We start from the raw sequence: 14793 nt of genomic DNA, 5'->3' as shown, positions 1-14793 counted from the left end.
TGTTATGTTGTTTAACATGAATGAGAAGCTTATAATGCTTAAAATATTATTTATTTTTTGCTTTTATATCATCATTTCTTCGCCTTTTTAATTTTTCACTTTTCTTACTTCCAATTCCAAAGCTTCTATTTTATTTTTCTTCAATAAAAAAATTATACTCTGCCAAGCTTTTGTTTTATTTCTTCACTTTCTCATTTTGCTTTAGTCTGAACCAACGTTTCAACGTTATTTACCGGTTATTCTCCGGTGAACTTCCTCATCTAAGTTTCCTGCAAGCTGTCGCTCCTCTTTTATTTGTACGTTCTTCACTTATTCTCTTACTCTTTTAAATAAAATAAAATTTAGTTTTTAGTTTTTAAATTTTTTAAATTTATTTTTTTAAATTTGAGTGAGTTAAATTAAGAGATTAAATTAAATTTTAGATTCAATTTGATAGATTTTAGTGATTTTGTGAAGAATATTTGAATATTGAATTGTGATACATGAAAATGAAATTATGAATATGTATTTTTGAGGATGAGAAAAAATTATATTAAATTTGTGTAATTTAAATTATGAATATTTGTCTAATTAATAATTATTGTCATTTGTAAATTTTGTAATTGTAATAGTGAGAAGATGAATGATGAAGAGATTAAAGCTCAATGAAAGAAGAAGAATGGAATGTTGGATTGGTTTATTCAAAAGTCTAAAAAGGATTATGCAAGTTATTCCCAAGTGTCAATTTGTGTCTCATCACCAACTTAACCTTCAACAACCCAAGTCCAGCAAGATTTTGCATCAAGGGATATGGAGATCGAGAGCCAAGATGATGCTCGAAATGATGATAATACTCGAAAAGTCGATAATGTGAGTTTTGCAACCGAGTCATTTGATTTCATTTTCATGATTCACTGGGTGAATAGAATATTTGGGATTATGGATGAAACAAAGCTTTGTAGAGAAAAGATCAAGATATCATCAATGCTATGTCTCTTGTCACTTTAATTAAGGAAAGATCTCAAAACATGAAGGAAAACGAGTGGGAATCTTTTTTGGCTACAACCACTTCCTTTTGTAACGAGAATGCCATTGATATTATTGATATGAATGTTGTGTATACTCCTCTTGGAAGAAAGAAACTTGTCGTTTGGATACTACTAATAGACATCATTTTCGAATTGAAGTATTTTTAGAAGTTATTGATCTTCAACTTCAAGAGTTAAACAATCGAGTTGATGAGGTTAATATAAAGTTTTGACTTGTATGGCTTCTTTGAGTCCACTTGATAAGTTTTATTCGTTTGACAAACAAAATATACTTAAACTTGTTGAATTATATCCCGATGAATTTACAAGTGTTGATAGACTAGGTCTTGATGATCAACTTGATAATTAAATTGTTGATATGCAGAGGGATGATAGATTTTGAATATTAAAAGATATGGGTGAACTTTCCATGAAGCTAGTCGAGACAAAGAAGCATCAAGTATACCAAGTATATTTGCTCATAAAATTGGTGTTGATTCTCCCCGTAGCAACCGCAAGTGTGGAAAGAGCATTTTATAAAGAGAAAATAACCTCAGTGACCGAAAATGCCTTATAATATACGATTTTGACCAACTTTTTTTCGATTTGCCAAAATGACCAACAAAATCGCAATGCGATCTCTAAATCGCAACGCGATCTCCAGTATCGCAAATCAGTTTCCAGATTCGCAACGCGATTTTGACTATCGCATTGCGATTTTCCAAATTCACTTTGCGATTTTAGAAAATTGCAATGCGAATATGTAAATCGCAACGTGATTCTGACTATCGCAACGCGATAACACGATCTCCAGTATCACAAATTAGTTTCCAGATTCGCAACGCGATTTTGACTATCGCAATGCGAATATGTAAATCACAACGCGATAATACAAAATCGCAACGTGATTCTAACTATCGCAACGCGATAATACAACGCGATTTTGACTATCGCAATGCGAATATGTAAATCGTAACGCGATTCTAACTATCGCAACGTGATAATACAAAATCGCAACGCGATTCTGACTATCGCAACGACTGGTGGTATTGCATTCAGTGGCGGATCCAGAAATTCAAAAATGGGGGTCCAAAATAAATATTATAATATTCATTAATAAAAAAAGCTACATAATCCACAATCCAAAATAACAATTCATTCAAAAAGTACAAAAAATTACTATTACTAAAAACAATTGTTCTCGAGGAGCTTTCATTCCTTGAAATCGTTTCATGATTACTTCATCGTCTATTTGGAGAAAAGCATCTCTTTCTATATAAGTAACCAAACAATCATTTAAAAATTGGTCACCTATGCTATTTTGCAACCTATTCTTCTCGATATTCATTTTATAAAAGAGAAAATAACCTCAGTGACCGAAAATGCCTTATAATATACGATTTTAACCAACTTTTTTTGGATTTGCCAAAATGACCAACAAAATCGCAACGCGAACTCTAATTTTTCAACTCAGTTTCCAAATTCGCAACGCGAATATCCAAATTCGCAATGCGATTGTAAGATTCGCAACGCGATTTTGAAAAATGTGTTGCGAGAGTTTGAAAAACGTGTTGTTGCGATAGTGAAAAATCCAAAATAAGTTTACATTTTAACTATTCCAAATTCACGTGGAGTTTGAAACAATAAAGAATGTGTTGCGATAGTGTAAAAGATTCCCAAGCCATTTGTAAGATCTTAGTTTGAAACAATAAAGAATGTGTTGCGATAGTGTAAAAGATTCCCAAGTGTTTGCAATGCTCAATCCCACATAGTATTGGAAACACTATGGGAATGAGTATTTAAGGCTTGGATTTCCCACTTCCTTGTTGAGTGGAAGAGAACAAGGGAGACTCTCGCGCACCGCCACTGCCACCGCCGCCGTCCCGTCCCGTCTCAGGTCGTGGTCGTGGTAATACGTGTCTTCAACACGTCCGCGCGGATATTATCTTTTTAGAGAAAATTCTTAAGAAACAAATGCAATACCACCAGTCGTTGCGATAGTCAGAATCGCATTGCGATTTTGTATTATCGCGTTGCGATAGTCAGAATCGCGTTGCGATTTACATATTCGCATTGCGATAGTCAAAATCGCGTTGTATTATCGCGTTGCGATTTCTAGTATCGCGAATCTGGATCAGTTTCCAGATTCGCAACGCGATTTTGACTATCGCATTGCGATTTTCCAAATTCGCAACGCGAATATGTAAATCGCAACGCGATAATACAAAATCACAACGCGATTCTGACTATCGCAACGCGATAATACAACGCGATTTTGACTATCGCAATGTGAATATGTAAATCGTGTTGTATTATCGCGTTGCGATAGTCAGAATCGCGTTGCGATTTTGTATTATCGCGTTGCGATTTACATATTCGCGTTGCGAATTTGGAAAATCGCAATGCGATAGTCAAAATCGCGTTGCAAATCTGGAAACTGATTTGCGATACTAGAAATCGTAACGCGATAATACAACGCGATTTTGACTATCGCAATGCGAATATGTAAATCGCAACGCGATTCTGACTATCGCAATGCGATAATACAAAATCACAACGCGATTCTGACTATCGCAATGCGATAATACAAAATCGCAACGCGATTCTGACTATCGCAACGACTGGTGGCATTGCATTTGTTTCTTAAGAATTTTCTCTAAAAAGATAATATCCGCGCGGACGTGTCGAAGACACGTATTACCACGACCACGACCCGAGACGGGACGGGACGGCGGCGGTGGCGGTGCGCGAGAGTCCCCCTTGTTCTCCTCCACTCAACAAGGAAGTGGGAAATCCAAGCCTTAAATACTCATTCCCAATAGTGTTTCTAATACTATGTGGGATTGAGCATTGCAAACACTTGGGAATCTTTTACACTATCGCAACACATTCTTTATTGTTTCAAACTAAGATCTTACAAATGGCTTGGGAATCTTTTACACTATCGCAACACATTCTTTATTGTTTCAAACTCCACGTGAATTTGGAATAGTTAAAATGTAAACTTATTTTGGATTTTTCACTATCGCAACAACACGTTTTTCAAACTCTCGCAACACATTTTTCAAAATCGCGTTGCGAATCTTACAATCGCATTGCAAAACTGGATATTCGCGTTGCGAATTTGGAAACTGAGTTGAAAAATTAGAGTTCGCGTTGCGATTTTGTTGGTCATTTTGGTAAATCCAAAAAAAGTTGGTTAAAATCGTATATTATAAGGCATTTTCGGTCACTGAGGTTATTTTCTCTTTTATAAAATGAACATCGAGAAGAATAGGTTGCAAAATAACATAGGTGACCAATTTTTAAATGATTGTTTGGTTGCTTATATAGAAAGAGATGCTTTTCTCCAAATCGACGATGAAGTAATCATGAAACGATTTCAAGGAATGAAAGCTCCTCGAGAACAATTGTTTTTAGTAATAGTAATTTTTTGTACTTTTTGAATGAATTGTTATTTTAGATTGTGGATTATGTAGCTTTTTTTTATTAATGAATATTATAATATTTATTTTGGACCCCCATTTTTGAATTTCTGGATCCGCCACTGAATGCAATACCACCAGTCGTTGCGATAGTCAGAATCGCGTTGCGATTTTGTATTATCGCGTTGCGATTTTGTATTATCACGTTGCGATAGTTAGAATCGCATTGCGATTTACATATTCGCATTGTGATAGTTAAAATCGCGTTGTATTATCGCGTTGCGATAGTCAGAATCGCGTTGCGATTTTGTATTATCACGTTGCGATTTACATATTCGTGCGATTTACATATTCGCATTGCGATAGTCAAAATCGCGTTGCGAATCTGGAAACTAATTTGCGATACTGGAGATCGTGTTATCGCGTTGCGATAGTCAGAATCGCGTTGCGATTTACATATTCGCATTGCAATTTTCTAAAATTGCAAAGCGAATTTGGAAAATCGCAATGCGATAGTCAAAATCACGTTGCGAATCTGGAAACTGATTTGCGATACTGGAGATCGCGTTGCGATTTTGTTGGTCATTTTGGCAAATCGAAAAAAAGTTGGTCAAAATCGTATATTATAAGGCATTTTTGGTCACTGAGGTTATTTTCTCTTTATAAAATGCTCTTTCCACACTTGCGGTTGCTACGGGGAGAATCAACACCAATTTTATGAGCAAATATACTTGTTGGTATACTTGATGCTTCTTTGTCTCGATAGCTTCATGGAAAGTTCACCCATATCTTTTAATATTCAAAATCTAACATCCCTCTGCATATCAACACTTTAATTATCAAGTTGATCATCAAGACCTAGTCTATCAACACTTGTAAATTCATCGGGATATAATTCAACAAGTTTAAGTATATTTTGTTTGTCAAACGAATAAAACTTATCAAGTGGACTCAAAGAAGCCATACAAGTCAAAACTTTATATTAACCTCATCAACTCAATTGTTTAACTCTTGAAGTTGAAGATCAATAACTTCCAAAAATACTTCAATTCGAAAATGATGATTATTAGTAGTATCCAAACGACAAGTTTCTTTCTTTCAAGAGGAGTATACACACCATTCATATCAATAATATCAATGGCATTCTCGTTACAAAAGGAAGTGGTTGTAGCCAAAAAAGATTCCCACTCCTTTTCCTTCATGTTTTGAGATTTTTCCTTAGTTAAAGTGACAAGAGACATAGCATTGATGATATCTTGATCTTTTCTCTGCAAAGCTTTGTTTCATCCATAATCCCAAATATTCTATTCACCCAGTGAATCATGAAAATGAAATCAAATGACTCGGTTGCAAAACTCACATTATCGACTTTTCGAGTATTATCATCATTTCGAGCATCATCTTGGCTCTCGATCTCCATATCCCTTGATGCAAAATCTTGCTCGACTTGGGTTGTTGAAGGTTGAGTTGGTGATGAGACACAAATTGACACTTGGGAATAACTTGCATAATCCTTTTTAGACTTTTGAATAAACCAATCCAACATTCCATTCTTCTTCTTTCGTTGAGCTTTAATCTCTTCATCATTCATCTTCTCACTACTACAATTACAAAATTTACAAATGACAATAATTATTAATTAGACAAATATTCATAATTTAAATTACACAAATTTAATATAATTTTTTCTCATCCTCAAAAATACATATTCATAATTTCATTTTCATGTATCACAATTCAATATTCAAATATTATTCACAAAATCACTAAAATCTATCAAATTGAATCTAAAATTTAATTTAATCTCTTAATTTAACTCACTCAAATTAAAAAAATAAATTTAAAAAAATTAAAAACTAAAAACTAAATTTAATTTTATTTAAAAGAGTAAGAGAATAAGTGAAGAACGTACAAATAAAAGAGGAGCGACAGCTTGCAGGAAACTTAGATGAGGAAGTTCACCAGAGAATAACCGGTAAATACGTTGAAACGTTGGTTCAGATTAAAGCAAAATGAGAAAGTGAAGAAATAAAACAGAAGCTTGGCAGAGTGTAATTTTTTTATTGAAGAAAAACAAAATAGAAGCTTTGGAATTGGAAGTAAGAAAAGTGAAAAATTAAAAAGGCGAAGAAATGATGATATAAAAGCAAAAAATAAATAATATTTTAATCATTATAAGCTTCTCATTCACGTTAAACAACATAACACCCAAAAAACGGTTGAGCATATTGAAGAAAGAATGATGAAAAAGTTAAAAGTAAATAATATTTTAATAAGTACAAACTTCTCATGCACCTTAAACAACACAACACTCAAAAAATGAGTGTGCAGAATTTTTTTTCTTCTAATATAATACATTAACTATTGATAACTTTTCAAAGAAAATGGGTATGCATTTGCTACCTATAGGGCCACGTGGGTCCGCCCCTGATTGCATTTGTTTCTTAAGAATTTTTTTAAAAATGATAATATCCGCGCGAACGTGTCGAAGACACGTATTACCACGACCACGACCAAGACCCGAGACGGGACGGGACGGGACGGCGGCGGTGGCGGTGCGCGAGAGTCCCCCTTGTTCTCTTCCACTCAACAAGGAAGTGGGAAATCCAAGCCTTAAATACTCATTCCCAATAGTGTTTCCAATACTATGTGAGATTGAGCATTGCAAACACTTGGGAATCTTTTACACTATCGCAACACATTCTTTATTGTTTCAAACTCCACGTGAATTTGGAATAGTTAAAATGTAAACTTATTTTGGATTTTTCACTATCGCAACACTTTTTCACTATCGCAACAACATGTTTTTCAAACTCTCGCAACACATTTTAACTATCGCAACACATTTTTCAAAATCGCGTTGCGAATCTTACAATCGCGTTGCGAATCTGGATATTCGCGTTGCGAATTTGGAAACTGAGTTGAAAAATTAGAGTTCGCGTTACGATTTTGTTGGTCATTTTGGCAAATCCAAAAAAAGTTGATTAAAATAGTATATTATAAGGCATTTTCGGTCACTGAGGTTATTTTCTCTTTTATAAAATGAACATCGAGAAGAATAGGTTGCAAAATAGCATAGGTGACCAATTTTTAAATGATTGTTTGGTTACTTATATAGAAAGAGATGCTTTTCTCCAAATCGACGATGAAGTAATCATGAAACGATTTCAAGGAATGAAAGCTCATCGAGAACAATTGTTTTTAGTAATAGTAATTTTTTGTACTTTTTGAATGAATTGTTATTTTGGATTGTGGATTATGTAGCTTTTTTTTATTAATGAATATTATAATATTTATTTTGGACCCCATTTTTAAATTTCTGAATCCGCCACTGTTACATGCGTTGTATGTTGTAACACATTAACAATAGGACATGTTCAACTTCAACATCATTTGAAGCAATATTTTCCCCTCAAATTCTTATTTGATTTTCAAAAAAATTGAAGCATTATATTCCTGTGTTATTCTACTATCAAATGTGGTGAAAAAAAATTAAGATTAATATTCAACATTGTTTTAAAAATCTCTAAAACTACAATAGTATCGATATAAAGTCTCGTTTGGACCAATTCAGTTTTGGAATCAATTTTTATTTTAAATAATAGTTAAAAATATTCACGGAAATATTCATTAGAAAGCTTACAGAATAACCTACATAGTGGAAAAAACCTTACAAAATTTCATCAACTATAGCTCAAGTTATTCTGAAATCAATCGAGACCAAAAACACACTTCAACTACTCATTTTATCATTTCTTCCCCATTTCCTTCAATTGCTCATTTCTTCAACCGTAGATAAAGGCATTATCCAACGGTTTTTATTTAAATTTTACAAAAGACGGTGATCCGTGTGGTAGTTGTCTCAACCAATCATATTCATCATACGGATACCGTCTCTCCCAAAACTAACTATTTAAATCCCTTCATTTCCGTTACCTTCCTCGCACCACGGAATTACAGGTTCACTGCAATTAGATCCAATTAAATTTCACAATTACCGAAACCCTAATTACACATCCTTTTCGCTGCAATGGCCACTGAAGAAGAAACAACTGTCGTGGTTGGGGTCGCCACCGAACCGGCGGAAGATAAACCGGCTGAGACCAAGGCCGGTTCGAAGCCGGGCAAGGCGAAGAAAGCCAAAGAACCTAAAGCTAAGAAAGCACCAGCTTCTAAGAAGCCACGAGCTCCTCGTGCTCATGCTACTTACGAAGAGGTATTTTCATAATTCGATTTTCGAAAGCTTCGTTTAGTGTTTGTTTGTCTTTGTTCTGCTTGGTGTTTTAGGATCTGATCGGTTCGATTTAATGCAGATGATCAAAGAAGCGATCGTTAGTTTGAAAGAGAGGACGGGTTCAAGTCAGTACGCTATTACTAAATTCATTGAAGAGAAGCAGAAGAATCTTCCTGGAAATTTTAAGAAGCTTTTGCTCTTCCATTTGAAGAAGCTTGTAGCTGCTGGGAAATTAGTTAAGGTTAAGGGTTCATTTAAGCTTCCTTCGGCAAAGATAACTGCTTCTGCGCCGGCGAAGAGGAAGCTGCTCGCGACTAAGGCGAAAGATAAACCTGCTGCCAAGTCCGGGAAGAGTGCTAAACCTGCTTCTAAAGCTCCGGCGAAGACAAAATCTGTTTCTAAACCGAAGCTAAAAGTGGTTGCTAAACCAAAGCCTTCCACCAAGGCTAAGTCTACTACCTCAAAGACAAAGGCTGGGGCTGCCGCGAAGCCAAAGACAACCGCATCTACCAAGCCAAAAGCTACGACCAAGGCTAAGGCCAAGCCTGCGGAGAAGCCGGTCAAATCTGCTAGGACTTCAACAAGGACGTCTCCAGGGAAGAGGGCGGCTGCTCCGAAGAAGGCTGCCACACCTAAAAAAGCTCCGGCGAAGAGTGTAAAGCCAAAGAGCGTCAAGTCACCGGCGAAGAAAGCCACGGCGAGGAGAGGAAAGAAATGAGGGGAAGTGTTGGTTAATTTGGCGCTTGTGTTGTAAATTGGAGTGCAATTAAGTGGGTTTGTTTGGGTTCATACTCTTCGTGTACCCATGAAAATATGACGGCAAAACTTAAATCTTTTCAATTTTTAAACCCTTCGTGATTTTCTATATATTTTTAGTCAGATTTCTTATTACGTTATGATTGTGAAACAATTTTAGATTTAATTTTCGATCGAATGCATTATTGAGAAATTTTCTCTGGTTTCCTGCATTCTATGTTTTCCGATCATCTTCTATATGGTGGGACAATATGCAATGATCGAAGAACAGTGATGGATAAAAAAAGCTAACCCAATGTTTAAATATACCTCTCTAAAATTCAATCCAAATAAATTCAAAATATAAACTCAATCCAAAAAATTTAAAATTACAAAACCAAGTAAATTACTAAAAGATAAATTATACAAATGATCACTAATGTTTGAACAAATTTTTATTCTATTATTGATGTTTTAAAAATCACAAATCAATCACTAACATTATCGTTTATTATAAATTGATCATTTGTCGTAAACCATCATTAACAACCCTAGCCATTAACTAGACTAATATCTACTTATCGGAATGTTATCTACTTATTTGAATAGTTGACCGCCATAGTGAAAAATTGTTGAAATCTCTCTTTTTTTTAATAGGAAAAATTCAATACAATAACCCGTCTAAAAACCAAAAAGATTATAAGCAAAACATTGCTCTCAATTTTTTTTTTTTGTAAAACTATCACAACATCATAATTAGATCCTCCAAGTTACTATCTTTAGATCTAGGCTTCTCTTTATTCTCTTTGAAGAGTGCCAAGAGCGAAACACCCGAGACCTTCATGACCTTCAACCTAACACCGGAGATATCACCCATTGCATGACCTTTCGTCCAAATCCGGAAATCAACATCTCATCATTCTCTTCAATGTAGTTTAAGCAACCATCATTCAAAACGAATGCGACAATTTTCTTTCCGTTCTTGATCAGTTGAACTCTAACACACTTTCGGACGGAAGAGTTTGGTTGCTTAGCTTCAATACTAATATTCTCAAGGACAATGCCTTTGACATGGGAAGAACCTGCAAATGGCTCCTTCCACTCATTTCCAAGGTTGGATTTTTTGTATGCCTTATCAGCCCACCTCTCCTCCTGCGGTGGGTCCTTAGCTTGCGCCCAGCTCCCATACCATGCGTATTCCCCATGTTGGTTGAGTACTTTTTTCACTAGAAGTAGGGTTCTGAGAGTTAGTAATTGAAAACAAGAAGAAACCATAACCACCGAACTGTTGAAATCTCATTTGACCATATTAGATCATTTTGACCGACTATTCTTCTTTTTCAACACAACATCTTCTTCTTATTTAACCCTGTAGACCCAGATTTTGTCCTCATCCCAGCATTACACCAAGCTTCCACTAATGCATGTTTCCTGCCAACTCACAAGGATAAAAATGCATGTGAGATCTGATCTAAAGCATGGTCACACCAAGTTGCTATTTTTTTTATGTAAAGTTATGTAAAATAAGTGCTATAAATAGCCGAATGAAAATGTAAGAAAAGAGGGGTTCTTCTCTTTTTTTTTCCAGAAATAATAAGTAATTTTACAGGTATATTTGTTGTGTTATTTTTGTGGGTATTTGAAACACAAGTTTTTATTTATTTCGAAAATAAGCAAAAAAATCGAAAAAAATAAATAATGTTTTTATGCATGTTAAAAATTATTAGAAGAGGAAGAAGAGAGTAAGGATTTTACCTAGATAATGTAGTTTTATTTTCCACGGTGGCCGGAGTAAGGACGAGCCGAATAGTCAAGGTGTATTTGGGGTAATTTTCGAGTGTTTTTCTTGATTTTCTAGCTTCAAAATCGTTCATAAGGGGTAGATCTAGGCTAGATAAAGGTTTTGGAAACTTTTGGGACTATTTGGGAATTTCCGACCACCATACACGGCAGCCGGTACGGTGGCCGGACGGATCTGCAAAAGAGGTGTTGATCTGCAAAAGAGGTGTTGGTCCACAAAAACATGTTCGTTAAATGTAAATAATTTGCATTAATGAACAAAGGGGTTGTAATACAAGAGATGAAAATGCAGAGGACAATCTACAAGGCGACTATGTGCCACATTCAATCCAGAGGATGTGATGCCCACAATTGAAGAGTATATCACTCTGCTGCATTATGAAAGACTCAGAATGAAACGAGTCTACATCAAGCACAATGAAAGTCTATCTTTGAAGAACTGACTGGCAGAAGTTACAGGAGCAAGATGAAGGTTACTGATCTTGGGAGTCATTTCAAAGACAACAATGGCAAAACGATAGCTGAAATTGGAGACCATTGCTGACGAATTCAAGAAATAGACAAATGAACTTCACATAAGTCCTATCAATTGAGGGCTCCAATGACGTATTCGTTGGGAACATGTTCAACAAAAGACAAATGCCAGAGATGTAGTCATTCGAGACTTCTTGGACCAGTACAAAAGCAACTCAACATTTGCACGGTTCATCTAGAGAAGCCGGAGCGGTTCAACAGATTATTCAACCGGTGATAGAAAAAGATAGAAGACTAGTCAACATGTCAGAAGCTATCAGGATATTTTTTTCTCTTAAAAGATAAAACACTTTTGTTCCCAATAAGGATTGTTTATAATAACAAGCATGTTTTCAGATCAATGCCTCGAGCATTTCATGCATTTTTGCATCTACATTTCATTTTAAGCATTTTCATAAACATGAAATCTCTTCATAGAGGATTAGATGCAGTGTTATTAATCACGTGACACCACATGGAAGAAATATTTTAACAATTACCACATAGGAAGCTCCAGACATTGTTTTAAGAACTGTAAGGCACTGAAGCGCAATATTCAAAACTTGATGGATTCAGGAGCATGAACAATCGAAAAAGGGGGTATTGCATCTACCATTTACACTGAGAGCATTGTTTTGTTTGAACGCGTTTTGATCTTTCATGTTTGCTTAATCCTTTAAACGATTGAATTTATGCTACCTTCTAAGATTTAATAATTGCAAATTTTAATCTTTAGTTCTTTGAATATTAAATGAATTAAATATTCTTTTAATTCTTCAAGAATTATAGATTTTTGACATATGGCAAGAGCAGACCTTTCTTATCCTGTTAAAAAAATCTCTCGGTTCTTTACCCTGAATAATCCATGGAGAGTCATACCGATACCTTTGAGTCAATAAAGTCACACCATCGTCCTTTTAGACGTAAACCAACATTTTTTACCAATAAAACCTAAGGCATCGAGTACAAGATGTTCACTTGAACGTGAACCTTCGTACCAGAAGACACAACTTGGGGCATCTCATATCAATTTTCTGAAGACGAGCTTGTACAATTGAGGCATGCTGGGAATAAGAAGCAGAAAGGAGAATTAATTCGAAATAATTCTATCATGCATTAATTACATTTTTTCATGTGAATAAAATTAATCTTGAAAATCTATCCCCCTGGGGATACCTCTTTTGCGAAGACTTTTGTGTATGAGATGATGAACGACTTTGTTTCATTTATCCATATATGTATATATATGTATATATATATATATATATATATATATATATATATATATATCCGTTGTTGTCCCATTTTGAGCCTATATTATTTTTTCTTTTTTCTGATTCAACCCTAACCAATGATCACCCTCCACACTGGGAGGCAAGGTGGAAGAAATCTGCTCACATGAGTGAAGACATCAATCCAGAGGAGATATCAAATGGTGAATTAAGTGCCAAGTGTGAAGATCCAATTAAAAAAAGAAAAAAAGAAAAAGAAAAAGCAAAGAAAAAGGGACAATAATCGACTCAAATGACACATCGAGCATAAAACTATGAGATTGATCAAGCACAATAATTCCAAAATCACTTCACTCAAAAACTACAGAGCATCGAGAGAGACACATACGTGCATATTCAAATTAAGTAAGACGGGATTGAAAGCATCAGAATGAATTGATCATTGGTTCAATACCTTGAAAAACTTGTTTGAGTCTATTTATCCTTTTCTTTCATAACCATGAACCATGACCTACATTACGTACCTTAAAAAGTCCCTTCTAATCATACATGGATTTCTAAACAGAAGAGTCTATCTTCAGATTTCTTTCCGCCCATCAGGATTAATCTTAATTTGCAAAAGGTTTTTTAAAATCTTTAATGCATGATAGAGAAAATTAACAAAGGGGGCTTCAAGTCGTAAATTTTGAGTGACATATTGAAACCAAATGAGGATTCGAGTTGAAAACCTGAAAAGACAGCTCGATTGTAAAAATTGTGCAGCTGAGGCGGTCGCACAAATTCCTTGATAAGACATTGCACAATGCGTGACCATAAGAGCTGGGAGCCGGCGAACACGTCCAATAAATGAGCATACAAGCTACCCCATCAGATCAGTGAACATCAAAGAAATAAGAAGGCTAAACCATTGACTAAACACAATAACCTGAGACTTTCTTATTATTTCATTTCTTAAACATTTCCCAAAGATAGCTTTGATCTTGATACTTGTCAAATAGCTATAATTTATTAAAGGATTAACAATGTAATTAATTATTTGATGTCCAATGAACTCTAGTTTTATGATTTGTCTCAATTATGAAACCGAGTAAGGGGCAATATTTTTAAAACTTTTGATTAAACATTTTTCAAAATTCTTCTAATTGATATTTTCAGAACTTTTGAAAATAAAAGACGAATAAGAAAAAAACACTTTTCAAACAAGACAATCTCTCTACAATGGATCTTGGTGTTTGACATGTGGTTTTCAGACACAAAGCTCATGTTTAGAATCAGCGCTGAAGCAATAGAGGGAATCTTTGAAGATTCAACATCAAATATTGAGGCATCTTTGGAGATTTAACATTGAATATTGGGGCATATTTAGGGATTTAACATCTTGATGCAAACGATTAGATCTTCTGAAGGAATTTCCTCCACATGTAGGAGCAAGCAGATAAAACACGAGGAGATAATACTAATTCATGTTGCCTGCATCTTAGACATACTTAAGGTCATCACATTCATAATTTTTTATACATATTTTTTGTAGCTTTTAGAGTCAAGTTTCAACTTCAAGAAGAAAGATACTCAATTCAAAAGCACATTTAGAAATTGATGGTGGATGCTCAACTTCACAGCGAATGAGCATCTGTCAATAAACAACTTTTCAATTTCATTCAGAGTCAATTTTAACTTCACAACGAAGGATATTGTACTTAACAAACAATTTTCCAGTTTCATTCAAAGTCAATTTCAACTTCACAACGAAGGATATTGAACTCACAATTTGCTCGAGAGTAGATTTCAACTTCACGACGAAGGATATCTAACTCGAAGCCAAACTTCACAACGAAGGGGTCATACGC

At 34.8% G+C, this 14793-nt stretch overlaps 1 protein-coding gene and 1 pseudogene across 1 annotated transcript; one reads left to right on the top strand and one right to left on the bottom strand.

The window, feature by feature from the left end:
* The first annotated feature begins 8378 nt into the window (after window positions 1-8378).
* LOC120127122 (histone H1-like) lies at window positions 8379-9460 on the top strand. Its single transcript, XM_039145117.1, has 2 exons — window positions 8379-8648; window positions 8746-9460. The coding sequence occupies exons 1-2, from the start codon at window positions 8463-8465 to the stop codon at window positions 9382-9384; spliced, it is 825 nt and encodes a 274-aa protein (XP_039001048.1). The 5' UTR covers window positions 8379-8462; the 3' UTR covers window positions 9385-9460.
* Window positions 9461-10030: 570 nt separating this feature from the next.
* Window positions 10031-10665, bottom strand: LOC120127123 (annotated as a pseudogene).
* Between the last annotated feature and the right edge of the window lie 4128 nt (window positions 10666-14793).

Source organism: Hibiscus syriacus, unplaced genomic scaffold (genome assembly GCF_006381635.1).
Source record: "Hibiscus syriacus cultivar Baekdansim isolate YM2019G1 unplaced genomic scaffold, ASM638163v2 tig00110462_pilon, whole genome shotgun sequence".
NCBI classification, from domain to species: Eukaryota; Viridiplantae; Streptophyta; class Magnoliopsida; order Malvales; family Malvaceae; genus Hibiscus; species Hibiscus syriacus.
The sequence above is the reverse complement of the archived record's forward strand: the minus strand, read 5'-3'. Positions and strand labels throughout refer to the sequence as shown.